The sequence below is a fragment of the Odocoileus virginianus genome, chromosome 11, assembly GCF_023699985.2.
Source record: "Odocoileus virginianus isolate 20LAN1187 ecotype Illinois chromosome 11, Ovbor_1.2, whole genome shotgun sequence".
Classification (NCBI taxonomy): Eukaryota; Metazoa; Chordata; class Mammalia; order Artiodactyla; family Cervidae; genus Odocoileus; species Odocoileus virginianus.
In genome coordinates, this window is record NC_069684.1 from 39,656,982 (window position 1) to 39,672,596 (window position 15,615).

A 15,615-nucleotide genomic window follows, 5' to 3' on the forward strand; every position below is an offset into this window, starting at 1 on the left:
AATATAAGACAATACAACTCATTTTGGTTATTTTGAGAAGACTAGCAATACTGAGCCCTCTGACTAGTTGTTTAGCTGTTTATAAAAGCTGTTTCAGAGGTCAATGAAATAGTCTAAAACAGAGAAAAGGTAGGTTTAGGTCATCAGCCAACTGTTTAAAGTAGTAGGATATTATAGTTCAGTAACACATCAGAAATCAACACCACACTTAGGACAGTTGCTCAAAATGGCAATCTTTAATAATCTCCCATGATGTATTTAAGCTGTTTCCCCTTACACTCATAAAAAACTATATACTACATATACCTGAGGGAGGGGAAGAGGTAGGAGCTGAAAGGCCACACTGTATTTGATTACTAAAGATATTTTGTGTGCAGCTTTCTTTTTCACTTTGCTAATTTCAGAGTTTAGCTTTTCTCCTTCGGTTCTTATTTTTCTAGTTTTTAGTTAAATGAGTGATTTCCTTAATCACTATGAGATTCACCTCTCTCTAACCTTCTCTTCATAATCCACATCTATATCACTCAGGTATTTATGGCGAGGCTGTGAACGAGGTGAAGGTTGGGTCTGTGGCCCACACTGACTTCTGACTGTCCACCGTTCCCTGAGGCACAGAGTGTATCTAAACTACTCCTCCTCCTGGGGCTTCAGACCCCATGCTTTCTTTCTCCAGGATCCTCCAAGCTTTCCTCTCTCTTCTGGAAAGAAACGGGAAAACTACTACTACAATGTGACCATGCCTTCTTCATGGATATGGCCATCTCTCCCAAGCATCTACTTGTGTTTTGGAGTTCTTTTAAGGGGAACTGTTTTAAAATAAACCACTGACTGGAAGTGGCAACTTCAAACTATGGCAGGCTTACAGGTGTTTACTTTGGAGTAGGTGAACTATTGGGGACCTTCAAATTATCTATGGGTCTCCTTAAAATCATATAAAAGAAGCTGAATATAAAGCAAAAAATAGATTGTGGATAACTCCTTGTACTAACTTAGGCAAACACTATGAACTAAATGGACCTTAGTTTCTTGGCTTTCTTGGCTATAAAGTGTGTGTGTGTGTGTGTCTGTGTGTGTGTGTGTCTGTGTGTGTTAAGAGAGAGACAGAGACAAGGAGTGAGGGATTGTACTAGGCACTTCTTAAGTGCCTTTTAGATCCAAGATTCCTTGAGATGCAGTCACTCTCAGATGCTTATGAAATCTACCAGAAGAGACGTTCTGCTGAGAAAGAATATTCAGTTACTAAATAATGCATATATAGGATCTATCACTTGTAACAATATTCAGGGGGAAAATATATTTATTTTATAAGCTAATCTTAGATATTAGGGTTAGAACAAATACTAAATTACCTTACTTTTCACCTAAAAAAAAATAATTTTTTTTGCAGGAACTGGTCCCCTGAATTCAAAGATATTGCCATTAATGATGTATTTAGGTACTTAAGGTTACTCCATTAAATAACATAATAAAAAAAAAAAGCTGCCTAGTTAGAAAACATCCTTTATCATAATCCTTAGGAATGTAATGATAACTGAACTGAAAGTATCTCAAAATACTTATTTTAAAAAATGTGTTCACAGAAAACCATGTAAGGATGTGGAAGTTCATTTAAGTCTTTGGATATATCCTTGGTGATAGGTCTTTAACTGGTTATCTCTGAAATATTGTACAACACAGCTACATATAATGTTTTAATTTGACATAAGTGAAAAACTTTAGGGCATCAATTAACTGAAAGGCACTCTGTGGAACATATAAACATAAATAAGGTATGGTCCTTGTAATGAGAGCCTACAGTTTATCTGGTGTGGGTAGTGATATACATACACAAAACACAAATAACAAAGGGATAAGTTCTGAAAAAATAAATATGTGAAGCTGCAATAGAAAGCCAATAAAAGTGCCTCTGTTTCAAACATGGGATATAATTACCACCATATCTTATTATCTGTGTGTATATTTGTTATTAAACATATAAATTCCTACTACACACAAGTCACTGTGGAAGCCTTCACCAGAACATTAAAACACATGAGAACAAATTAGGTTAATTAGTTTAATGTTGAGACATAATGACTTTGAAAGTATACAACAAGATGTTTAAATTGTATAAAAATAAGAGCACACTGAAAGACATGCAAAGAAAAGTAATCCACTTTTACCTCATCTCAAAAAGATTTTTTTGCATTATTTGTTTCTATCCATGTCCATGTGCATATGCAATAAAAGACTATACTAATAGAAGAATGTGCCAAGGGGTATGTTTGACCATTTATCAAATAAATCATACACAGTAATTTCTCTGAATGCTCAGAGACAAAAAAGATCATTTTGGTCTGATCTGAGATTTTCATAGAAAACTTGAAGTGTTTTTTTTTTTTTTGAAGTAAAGTTTTATTAGAGGAAGAAAATCAACTGCATTCTAAGAGAATGCAGTAGCATATGCAAAGCTAGTAGGTAGAAAGATGGGGCATGTAGGGAAGCTGTACAAAGAAAAATTATTATGGCAAAAATTATAGGACCATAGAAGGATTTGTAAATGACCTTAAAAGCCACCTAGTACAATAACTCTATGTTAGGGCCAATTATGGAGAATTTGGTCATTACACTGAAGGCAGCAGAAAGTATTTAAAGTTTCTGAGCCAGAAAGTTGCATGATCAAAGAAGTGTTTTATTAAATAATACCTCCCTGAAATAGGCAGTATCGACTCTGAACCAGGGAAGACAGGAAGCAGCCAGCCTTAACCCCTCCCTATGACTGTTGGAATCCTGCCCAGCCTTCAAAATCAAAGCCTGTACCATTTCTGGATTATGTGTTCTCAGAACCTCCAGTTATCTCTCCTTCCCATGAACTCCATAAGCTCTGGGTCTGTGCCTGTATTCTATAAACAGGACTATGTTATAGGCAGGTCTCTAACACCCCTCCAACAAGGTCTGCTCCCTGATGGCCAATGGTGTGTTGCATTAATTAGTCTCACCTCTCTCACTACTTGCATGGTTTACAGTAATTTCTTAAGAAATTTTTGTGGAAAATATTTTGATACCAAGGTTATGGGACAGCAAGGAGGTCAAACCAGTAAATCCTAAAGGAAATCAACTCTAAATATTCATTGGAAGGACTGATGTTGAAGCTGAAGCTCCAATACTCTGGTCACCTAATGCAAATAGCCAACTCATTGGAAAAGACCCTGATGCCGGGAAGATTGAAGGCAGGAGGAGAAGGAGATGGCAGAGGATGAGATGGTTGGATGACATCACGAACTCAATGGACTCAATGAGTTTGAGCGAACTCCAGGAGATTGTGAAGGACAGGGAAGCTTGGCATGCTGCAGTCCACAGAGTCGCAGAGTCGGACGTGACTGAGTGAGTGAACAACAACCAGAGTTATTTACAACCAGATTCTTAGTGTTTCTCTGCAACAGGAAATTTAAACAATCTGAAGATGTGTGCCATAGACATATGCTGCAGCGAGAGTATGGTACATTTAGGAATCCAAAAGCAGTCAGTCTGGCTAGAGCACAGAGTTAGGGGGTGGGATAGAGAGGAATAGTAACAATAGAATAGGCTGATGAGATAAGCAAAAGACATTTTCTGTAGGGCCTTAGAAACCACACTAACAAGTTTAGACTTTATTCTGAAAGTAACAGGAATCCCAGAAGGAATAAGAAAGAAAATGACAAGGGGCAAAAAGGCTGTTGTAATAAGCCAACCAAAAGAAGACTAACTTTATTATTTTTTTTTTTAAGAAGACTAACTTTAGTAGTAGCAATAGTGATGGGAAGAAATGGACAAATTCAAAAAAATATTATAGGGTAGAATCATATGGACCTGGTTAAGACAGAAGGAAATAAGGATGAGGGGAACAAAGAAAGGCACTCAGGTTTCTGATTGAGCAACTGGGAGTTACCACCCACAGAGAGTGGAAACAATGGAGGAAGAGTAAATTATATCAAATGATGAGTTTAATTTGGGAATACTGAGTTGAGGCTTCCATTGGATATACAAGTAGAGATGCCCAGGATGTAGTGAAATATGGTAACAGTCCAAGAAAAAGTTCTGGAATAGAGATCTAGATTTAGAGGAATCAGATAAAGCTGGTAACTGAAACCACTGCAGGGGGTAACATAGACAGGGACAGGGCAATGAGTGAGAAAGGGGTCTACAGGAGAATACTGATAAAAGCAGTTCTTAAGCCATGATTAGAGGATAAAGAGTTCCAAAACAAAAATGAGAAGGAATGGCTAGAGCATAAAGAGAAAAGTCAATGGAGAAGGAAATGGCAATGCACTCCAGTATTCTTGCCTGGAAAATCCCATGGACAGAGGAGCCTGGCGGACTACAGTCCATGGGGTCGCAAGAGTCGGAAATTACTTAGCGACTAAACCACCACCACTGCATAGTTGAGGTACATTTTCCCTCAGAAAAGGTTAAGAATCAATAAAGTATCAATTTTTCTCTAATTAAGGTGGATCAGTGATTGAGAAGCAGTGCTTTGATCCCAGCTGTACACACATTGTTGTGGGGCATCCACTTCGCAATGAGTATTTAGCCTCAGTGGCTGCGGGAAAGTGGGTACTCCATCGCTCCTACCTTGAAGCTTGCCAGACTGCTGGGCGCTTCATGTCGGAAGAAGACAATGAGTCGGGAAGTAGTTCCACACTCAATGTTTTGACTGGAATCAATGTACAGCAACGAAAACTAGCCCTTGCAGCAATGAGATGGAGGGAAAAAATTCAGCAAAGACAAGAATCAGGCATTGTGGAGGGGGCATTTAGCGGGTGGAAAGTTATTTTACATGCTGATCAGTCCCGAGAATCAGGATTCAAACGCCTACTTCAGTCAGGAGGAGCAAAGGTGCTGCCTGGTTATTCTGTATCTTTATTTAAAGAAGATACACATCTCTTTTCTGGCTTTAATAAACAGAAACCAGATGACTCAGGAGTTAATATAGCAGAAGCTGCTGCCCAGAATGTATACTGCTTGAAAACAGAATACATTGCTGATTTTCTTATGCAGGAATTCCCTCCTCAAGTAGAAAATTACTGTCTACCAGAAGCTGCTTCATTTCTTCAGAATAAAAAGGAACCTGGGCCTGAATTCTCACAAAAGAGGAAAGCCCCTACAGAAAAAAATAAAATCAAACGACCCAGAGTACAGTAATTATATTTACTCAGTTACCAAACATTAAAAGTTTTTTAAATTAAAAAAAAGAGAGAGAGAGAAAAGTCAGGAGACAATGGAGGGCTATTGAAGCAAGAAGATTATAAACAGTTGCTGAGGGTCCCAGGAATGCAACCTATCACAAGTAGGCTTGGCTCCATCCAATTAGATGGAAGCCAAAGGAAGAAGAAAACTACATGATATTGATGTCCTTGAGGGATCTTTAGTGAAGTTTCAGGCTAATTATAATGCAGAAAACCCTACAGAAATTGGGGGCCTATAAGAGAAAGATAACTTACCACCTAAGACTCATTTTAAAGATGAAAAAGTTTAAAATAACAGATTTGAAAATGAAATGAAGATTTAATTTTCAAGTCCACTTATTTTTAAATAGTGCTTGAAACACTGGAATTTTTATCTTCTTTAAATGGCTAATGATATTAATAACATCCTTGAAGTTGCTCAGGCCTACATTTCTACCGATAACAGTCCTAATAAGCGACCAAGCATTAAATTCCTAAATTGGCAAAGGAATCAAAAGAAGGATCTTGCTATAATCTAATACCTAAGTTTTAATTCCGTAAGAGAAAGAACACTCTCTTATAAGAATAGGAACTAGAGACATCATAATAATGGAGTAAGATTATCTATTAGGGACACAGAAAAAAATATAAAGGGAAAGATCACAATTGTTCCAGAATTTGGTGCCAAGGTTCACATATACTTCCTTTTGTAAAATGGTAACAGAGGCATTCCAGGGGATCAGGAAAGAGATATAATGATTGTTACCACCCATAGAATTTTCATGGTGCTCACATAACAAGAACTGAAATCTGCACACTATCATTTCAACTGTGAGAAAACAGGTGGAGAGACCTACTCAGCAGATTGAAAAACAGACCTCAGTCTGCTGCTTGTGGCATAGAGATATTATTCTAACAGTCTGTATCTGGAGCCCATTTTTCTTAAACCACTGGACTGCATAAATCTTAGTAACTCTGAAGACAAACTGTGCCCATGAAAATGGAGAAGAGCAGAAGAATTTGAAAGTTCACTTCCCAAGGCATTCAGCTAACAAGTTTGCTTTCTATTCAGACAACAGGATTACTGAGAAAGAGAGGAAGTGAATAAAGAAATAATTAGAATAGCTCATTCTCTTAAATAACAAAAACTAATTATGTTGTATTAAGAAAAATAGAATGTAGGGTTTTTTTTCCCCAACCGGGAAGAATGACAGATTAAAATCCTAAAGTCATGAGGAAAATTAACATTTCCTTCTGGAATACTAAACTTTTAGGTTCAGAAACTATATTACAACTGAAAAATCAAGCCTTCAGAAATCAGGAAATTCCAAAGTATGTCTACAGCAGTGCTTACTTGGACGTGTTACACATGGTACATATTTTACGGTCCATGTTTAACAAATAGCTGGGAGATGGAAAAAAAAAGTTCCATATATTCAACATGGCAGAATAAACTCTATAGCAGAAAGAAGAATTGAGATGTCCTGAACACTACTCTGTGACTTAATTTTCCGTTAATCTAATTTTAGCAATTTGTTTTCCTTTTTTTGGTAATTTTTAGAACAAAAAGTCATCCCAGTTGGAAAAAAAAAACTGCATGTGTAAAATACTCTGGACATCACCATCCTATAAATCTTGAGGGGTGTTCCTCCTCTTTTGGCAAATCTCTAAAAATCTCATGAAATTAATGTTTATTTTCCTCAACTCCAGACCTTAATTTTCTATCTTCAAAACTTAAAAATACTTACATAATTGTCTTCAAATATGGCTGGACTTTTCTTCCTTGATGGAAACAGCATTCCTGCCAACTTTAAAATTTATAGCTACAACCATATTTTTTTAATTTTTAAAAGCACACACACAAAAAATACCACAACCCCTCAAAGTGATTTTGAAATGAACATTTCTTCATCGTCATAATTATCCCATGTCACACTGAAATGTACTCCAACTTGGCATTCAAAAGGAAAGAACATTTACCTCTGAGTCCCAGTGCAAAATATTACATTTGGAGATAACATCAGCAACTAAAAAATCTTTTAGTGACAATCATAATCCAGTCATTAAAATGTCATAATGAAGTAAAATTGTGCATCTTGTAGAACAAAATTCCCCCGTGTGCATATATAAGTATATAAGTGTGTATGTATAGCACTTTCCCAATTTTACAGACTATATCACAGTTTTCAAAAGTACTTTCGCATAATTTCTGACAATCCTGAAAGGTATATAACACAGGGATTTTTTTTACTATTATTCCATTTGATAGAGCAATAAACTGAGATACAGAGAGGCTAAGTGACTTGCCAAAACCCAAACCTCATCAGCGGCAAATCCTGGAAAAAGAATTCAGACTACTGACTCCCAGACCAGCCCTTCAAACAGAAGTTTAGGTGTTCAGTTTAAATTAGATGAGAAATGTGCAAAGTTCATGGGTTTCTAAAGAAGTTTGAACAATGCTTCGTTTTAGTCCACCAATATCATAGAAGTTAATAATCTATCTCATTGCTGGAAAAATGGGGCTGTTAACTGGATTAGAGAGAGACTGCACCAAAAGGCTGCGCTTGAAGTATTTTCAATTGCAAAATTACATACCTTTGAAAGCCTAACCAATATAATAATTTAGTTCAACTGCTTCTGAGGTAGAAAATATTAAAATTTACTGTAGAATATAAACTCTGAACATTTATCTTTAAAAATAAGTACTGGAAGGGAAAACATTTCAAGGAGAACATAGGGGTGAAATTTAAATTGTTGTGCTGGTTACAAAAATGTTTTCAAAATTTGAATCTTTCCAAACTGGTTATGATTTTTTTCTATCTTTCGTCCTTGAGTTGGGATAACCACAACAGAACAGCACTGCGATATCCTTTTCACTTTTAAGTTATGGTGTCAAGTTTATATCTACAACTGCTACATTTTTATAAGAATCCAACAGGCATTTGTAACCAATAAAAATCAACATGAAAGGCAGCATTCCTGTTATTTCGAATGACTCAAGGATTTCTTTTTCTTTGAAATTCCTCAAAGAAGCAAGTGAGAATGTGTCAGTTTAAATTTTTACATGCATTTCTCTGTATTTTTCAATTATTAAGCAACCTCTAAAAGATAATTTTTTTTCTTTTGCTCTTATTCCCCACCACCACTGAAGCAATTAGAGTAGAGCCTGGGCACAGGTCACAGGGTATTCACTGACTATGCAGAAAATCATGTAGAAATTCTTGGGTCCCCTTTCCAGACCTAGGGACAAGAAGGCACATCAGAGTCTAGGTTTCTTGCCACTGGTCATCTTGCAGAAGGAAATGGGCAATTCAGACGGTGAGAGCTAGGAGGGCTAGAAGACAGGGGAGCAGGTCTGTGTGATATGTCTGTAGAATAAATACCTATTTAGAAGCTGGAGTGGGCAGTGTGGCTAAAAAGACAGTTGTCCAAAGGAACACATTAATCACTGTGTTCTAACAACTTTACACTAAGTCACAGACAGAAAACAGTTTTAAAAAACTAATGTACCAAAAACAAAAATTAGTGTACCAGACACTAGTAATAACTGTACACTACTGGTTAGGCCAAGTCTAGAATGAGACAATTTTCTGTTGAATAACTGTGCCCTTCCTTTCCAAAACATGTCTATAAATTCCTTAGGCCACTGTTTAGTTTAGATCACATGACCTAAATATCTGTTTCCTCAAAATCAAAATGCAAAACTAGATCAGTCTAGCTTTACATTTTCTTGTGTTTTATTTTTTTCATTTGTCCCTGTTCTTGAATACACAGTACAAGTAACAGTATATAGGCCTCTTTGTTTTTTATATAAATTATATTTTATATACTTAAAGTTGGAATCACTCACATGCCATTAGCATATTTTAGAGTTGGAATCAAAATTCTTTGAAAGCAATTAGAAAACTGATTCCACTGAAGTGCGGGAAAAAATGGTAAATTTAGGGTCTTGAAAATGTCACACAATAAATAACCAACCTTGACTAATTAAGAAAAATATTTCCCTGACAATATCTGTGAATACAGCAATAGAATATTGGCGAATAATGGAGTATGTATATAATAGAATGGCAATAAATAGACAAGCTTATATAAAGTATATACACTTCATAGACAAGAGAACATCCATCCAAAAATACTACATCTAAGTTCACAAAAGACAGTTTTAAAAATAAGCCTCTATATTCTGATTTGTGTGTGTGTGTGTGTGTGTGTGTGTGTGTGCGTGTGCACACGCGCCCTCTGTTGCTCAGTCATGTTCAACTCTTTGCGACCCCATGGACTGTAGCCTGCCAGGCTCCTCTGTCCACAGGATTTTCCTGGCAAGAATACTGGAGTAGATTGCCATTTCCTCCTCCAGGGGATCTTCCCAACCCAGGAATCAAACCTGCATCTCCTGAGTCTCCTGCATTGGCAGGCAGATTTTTTACCACTGAACCACCTTGGAAGTCCCATATTCTGATTTAGGGATGTCCAAATAGTATGTATACTGTGAACCATGCTTGATATTTCAAATTTATGTGAGAAATTACTCCCAAACTGATTTTAAATGTGCATCTGTTACTGCTTATCTATGGGGGCTCAAGTACAAACTGCAGATCATCATCCAAAAACAAGGAGTATCTGAGCTACATATGATTTCACATGCTGCACAATAAGGAAGTTAGCTCCCTTAGCCAGAGAACATGACCCCAAGGCCTTGAGGCTCGGACCTCCTCAGTAGGTTGACTCAGAGTTAATCCTGACACAGAATGTACTCTCAAAAGATGATGAGGTTGTAGGAGAAATTCATAATGTATATTTGAGACAAACCAGCAGGAGAAACGCATAAGACAGTCAAGGATTTTCACGTACTTTGCAAAGCCAATGAAATCTTCATGGTTGGTGTTGATGTAGGAGACTTGGATGTCGATCAACAGCAGCACCTTTAAGTCAAAGAAAATCACTTCAGTAAAAACCCATCTTAAATATTCTCAAACACTAAATTCAGTAATTGTCTACAAATTATTTACCTTTATTCAATTTAAAAAGGATATTTCAGTTAGAATGAAAAGTTGCACTAATTTTTTTCCTTACACTCTTATAATTTTTACTCTAAATTCAAAAACAAAAAAATCTATGTGAAACATCTGAGTCACACTTGAAGACAACAGCATTATAGTTTACAAGCATGTACTCTTTGCCAGCTTAACACAGAACCTAGAATTATTCTATGTCTCTAAAATGTAGGTGTAACATTCAAAAGGACATGTGTATAAAAAGACACATGGCGAAAAGGCCACAGGGAGCTGCTCAGAGCACTGTGTTCCTGCAGACACTATACATTAGCCACAAAATAGCAACATCATCTCTTGTTTCTCCTCTCCTCTCCTAACTCTTTAAGCTCCCTCTAGGCAAGATGGAGAAGTATCCCATCAACCAACTCAAAAAGGCAATATCCAAATAAATAGAAAGCCTCCTTAAGATCAATAGGCTTCACTGAAGGTGACTTCTGAGTGCATCAAAGCACCATGATAACAGTTCACTGGCAAAGTCTATGTAATGCTCCACAGTAGGTGCTTCATCAGGATAGCCTTCTCTGATCCTTTCCCAAGACCTGGTTGGATCATGCTATTTACTCTCATATAATCTATATATCATGGCTATATTTTTATTTATTAAACCCTGTACTTTTCTTTGAGATGTTTACCACAAATGTGATTAATTATTTATACTATATTTTGTTTGATGTTTTGCATCCCTACAAGACAGTCAGCTCCATGGAGGCAGAGATTATACTTATCTTGTTCATCACTTTATTCACAGAATCTAGCATGATACACATAACACATGCCTGATAAATAGTTTTAGCTGTAAATTCCATAACTATTTACCAGCCTTGAAGAACAGTTTACTTTAAAGGGAGCAATTTATTCCCTTATAGTTAATACATGGCCAAGTATTTTTGTTTCTCACTCATTACCCAATGCTCTGGTCTCTGCTTTTATGGCTAATCTCAGTTGGTCATCTGACCAAATATTATGGTGAACCCCAAGGGGCCTACCAAAAAAGAGTAAATGAATCACCCCAAACCATCCCCACTACCAACATAAAGTTAATACCCAGGCACTATTGGGTCAACGATATCATAATTGTATGAAAATTTTCATAGCATCATATAGTTTTGTTTCTTCACTTAATGAAGAAAACTAAAGAGTTAGGAGGAGTGATAGTTATGAGATTATCTGTGATACTGCCACTATTCTCCCTACAATAAGGCCAGATTCTATTAAATTTTATACCCCCAAATCCATTTGGCCAGGAGTCTGGATCAATAAACCATAATGTTTAAGCACAAACAAATAGCTGTCACCATAAAGAGAAAAATATCTACATAATTCTCAGCATCGCCAAAGGCTGTCATGAGTATCTTGGCCGTTCACGCACATTCACTTGGATTGCAGCACAGGGGAAAAGTGGAAGAAAAATTGCAACTATGGCTGTTCTCATTCATATTCCTGGAAACTGGGAGTCTGTGTTCATCCGAGGAAAAGAGCCAGGTCGCATGTGGGGGATGGAAAGGAAAATAGGACATTTTTTTCTCTTCTTTTCACTCTCTGAGTTTCTCACTGCCTTTCTCACCCAGAGCTATTGAATATTTAGTTGAAGAAAAGTAAAGCTACTCCTGGTAGCAGTAATCACCCACAAAGTCAATCATTTCAACATGCATTTAGATGTATGGGAGCACCTGGAATAACAGCAGGCACACATCGAAGTTCCAAAAAACCCTCTGTTTCAGAAAAAAGTTCACAGATAGATTTATGGTTTTTCATAATTTTAATTCTCAAGAATTTTCCCCCCAAGAAGTTTCCAGAGCAGAAGCTGGTAATAATTCCATTTTTTGAGAAAACTGCAAGAAGAATACCTCAGAGCAGTTCTCGTACAGAGGCCTCAGGAAACAGATCACTCTGACCAGTTACTTCAGAAGCAACATACGGCCTCAAGCAGCATAAAGTCCAGAACTCACATGTGAGATCTATGCAAACTGACATGCTCACATTACCAAAAACATGCACGCTTTTTCTGCACCACAGATGTCTGTATTACTGGTAGCAAACACCAGTTTCTTCAGGTGGTTAACTGTCAGACCAGGCCACCCGAGACAGTCACTTAGAAGGGAGATGCTCACTCCCTCCCTTAACTCCATTTGGGGAATGAATTAATCACTCCATCAGAGGTAGATGGGAGAAAGTCTCTCAAAATTAGAAGGAGAAAAAGAGTTCTCATGTCCACTGTGTGTCATAGACCTTTAGGAATAACAGCAAGGACAACTTCATGAAGAATTAAGAACCTTATTTGGATTACTTTATTTCATGTTCACAAAAGGCCTATGAGTTAACTACCATTATTATTCACTTCCAGATGAGGAGACTCAAGTGTAAATAACTTGTTCATTTACACAGAAAGTAAAATGATAGAGCTTGGATTTGAACTCAGGCAGTCTGAACCCAGAGCCCACAGTCTTCATGACAATAAGTTTGTCATTTAAGTAAAACAAATCTCTGAAACATGAAACATCAAGAAGTTAACAACTGATTTAGATATAAACACAAAAGATAATTAAGGTAATAATTGTACTACTTTTTCCTTGGTTTTTTTTTTTACATAGGATCCCTAAGAGTTAAGTAGAATGTATTATCATTTGAATTGCATTGAATAAATACAAATTAAAATTTTATCTTATTTACTTAAGGTCAGGAGTACAGCTGATACCAGAATTTGTTTCTTGGTCCAGCAGCAGGCATGACATCAGGTATGCAGGGAAATTCCTGGTCTCAGGTCGTATATCCTGAGGACCCAGGCTAGTTTTTACTGACTCATGAGTTAATATTGATTTGTTTATCTCCACTAAGTCACAAAGCCTATTTTCTTCCACTTTTGATCTACGCATGTTGCATATGTCTCTCTCCCCATGGTTTGTGTCTACCTCTCTCTTCTATTCTGCCTTCCTCCTTTTACCCAGTTCTTTCTCTCCTGCTTTCCAACTCACTCAAGAACCACAAAATCCCAGAATTCTAACTTACAGAGGACTTCAGAGATCATATAGACCAACATTTCAACACTGTACATGAGAAAACAACAGTCCCGAGAAGTGATTTGCTCAAGAACACGTTATTCTCTGATGAACATGTGGCTGGAGGCCAGTGTCCTCTCCACACGGTCACACTTGCAGCTGCGTCCTGGAATTGAAGAGCATCTGAAAACCTTTTTGCTTCCCTTTATAAAATGTTATAAGTAACTAAGAAAACATCTACCTAAATTTAAGAAGCTTCTATTATTTTCATGTAGTCCTTTTTTAATGAATTATCCTCACCTGAAAATAATCTTTCAATCGTAGAGCTAGCCAAGATTCAAAGACAATTTCAAGGTCACTCTTTACCAACCATATATATAAATAGTTACAAAATAGAAATGCTTAAAACATTATATCCTTAATGTTTTAAATTATTTAAATATTTAAATAATTGTTTTAAATTTTTATATATAATTTAAATATCCTTAAACATTTTTATCTTTTTAGTCATAGGTTCCATGGATAAGTTGATGAATAGCTTTATCCAGTCTCTTCAAGAAAAAAAATAAAATAAAATAAAAGCACTAAACATTCTGCAAAACATTTTAGGAATTTATGAATATTTTGGTGCCCATCTGTGCCCATTAAAAGTTAAGACATCTTATCTCAAAGAAAAAATGTGGTATGTTTCTGGATTAGTGGTTTTCAAAGTGGAGTGTGTATTAATACATGCCCAGGGTATACATCATGATGATTCATAGAGCATTGAGGAAAAAATAGTGGAAGTCCTATTACTGTCTTTTAAATGTTATCTTTCTAAAGTCTTTATATATGTTTATATTTTCAACATACATAAGATGTTAGTATAGCAAAACATGTATAATATTCACAAATAAATAAAAATAAACATATGTGGTAGTGTTCTCAGTTCTTTTTTTTTTTCCATTCAGGGATACTCCAACTCTTGGAGACCACCAAACAACCTTGGAGAGACCTTCCACTTCCCACAGGGACCCTGCCCACCAGGGAAGGTCTCTCCTCACCTGGTCCTTTGTCTTTCCTTCTCGCTCACGAATATGGTTAGCAACAATCCTTTCCGTTTCCTCACAGAGTCTGGGGAAGTTTGCCAGCTATCAAGAGAAACAGATCTCAGTGTTAATACTCAAATATTTATACTGCCAAAAAAGAAAGAGATAAGTTATGTTATATTCCAGAAGACATGCATTACCGTTCTGTAAGCATAAGTGAAACATCCTAAAGAAGAATGACAGAGTGACAGAAGAGATTTCACAAACTACAAACAGAAGTAACTATATTATCTGAGATAAAACACTTCAAAACCAGCAGAGCAATTCCCTACAAAGAAAACAGAAACCCGGATACCATCCAGCACTCTGCTGTACAGAGCTAGCACTTAATAAAGTTCAAAGATGAAGAAGACAGAAATGAGGATGAAAAGGACGATAATGACGAACATTTATAGAGCGCTTACCATGTTCCAGCACTGCATGAATTACCTCATTCAAAAATGTACAATAGTCATAAAAGATAGATCTGATTGTTAACCCCATTTTATAGAGGAGGAAAGCAAAGCCCAGAGAGGTTAAATAACTTGCCCAAGACTATACAGTTCAAAATCAGAGGGTCCTGAATTCCAGCCCAAGGACTTTAGAGTTCATGGTCATGCCTATAACTCTTGAGGATGATTCATTCCATGAACCACAGAGATCATTTTTTAAAAATTCTCCCCTAACATTTGGGCTTTTATGTACATATTTTTGGCAAAACTGTAGAAATAATTCATGTCAACCACTTATCCCATATAAATTATTCAGGTAATTGTCCAAAATTTAGTTTGCAAAAGTGAATGAATGAATTATAGTTGTTCTCAGTGTAAAGAGGAAGAAGAAAAGGATAATACAAGGATGTTCAAGGAAGCCTAATCTAAAAAGAGGATGTAGTCAGGTAAAGTTGTGTGGGGGTGGCTGTGGGAAGAATGGAGCTTGCCAAGCACAGGAACATGTATGAAGGTGCTGAAAAACAGGGACAATAACTGGTCAAAGAAGTAAAGGAAATTCAGTGCAGAGAGCAAGCAAGAGTGTGGTCTTCAGGCAAAGCTAGAAAGGTAACGGGGGCCAGATCAGGCAGATCCTTGCAGATCTGTTAGGAATTTTGGTTTCAGGTGGGAAATCATGGGACTTGGACCAGGACAGCAACTACAGAAATGGAGAAAAGTGGGCAAATTCATGGCTTATGACAAGCAAACTTTAATTCCATTTATATTAAAAAGCACTTGCAAATTAGTAAGATAACACTAATATGTTACATAAAAACAGGCCCCAAAAATGACTTAATTTAAAAAGAAATTTAATGGTCAAT

General features: G+C 36.6%; 1 protein-coding gene across 7 annotated transcripts in view; it reads right to left on the reverse strand.

The window, feature by feature from the left end:
- Nucleotides 1–15,615, reverse strand: part of DNM3 (dynamin 3) — a 609,645-nt gene that overhangs the window by 335,047 nt on the left and 258,983 nt on the right. For all 7 annotated transcript variants that reach the window (XM_070474325.1, XM_070474326.1, XM_070474328.1 and 4 more), the window contains 2 exons: nt 14,280–14,366; nt 10,038–10,108 (listed from right to left, as the gene is read on the reverse strand). In XM_070474325.1, coding sequence (XP_070330426.1) covers nt 10,038–10,108; nt 14,280–14,366 — 158 coding nt within the window. The remainder of the gene's footprint in view (nt 1–10,037; nt 10,109–14,279; nt 14,367–15,615) is intronic.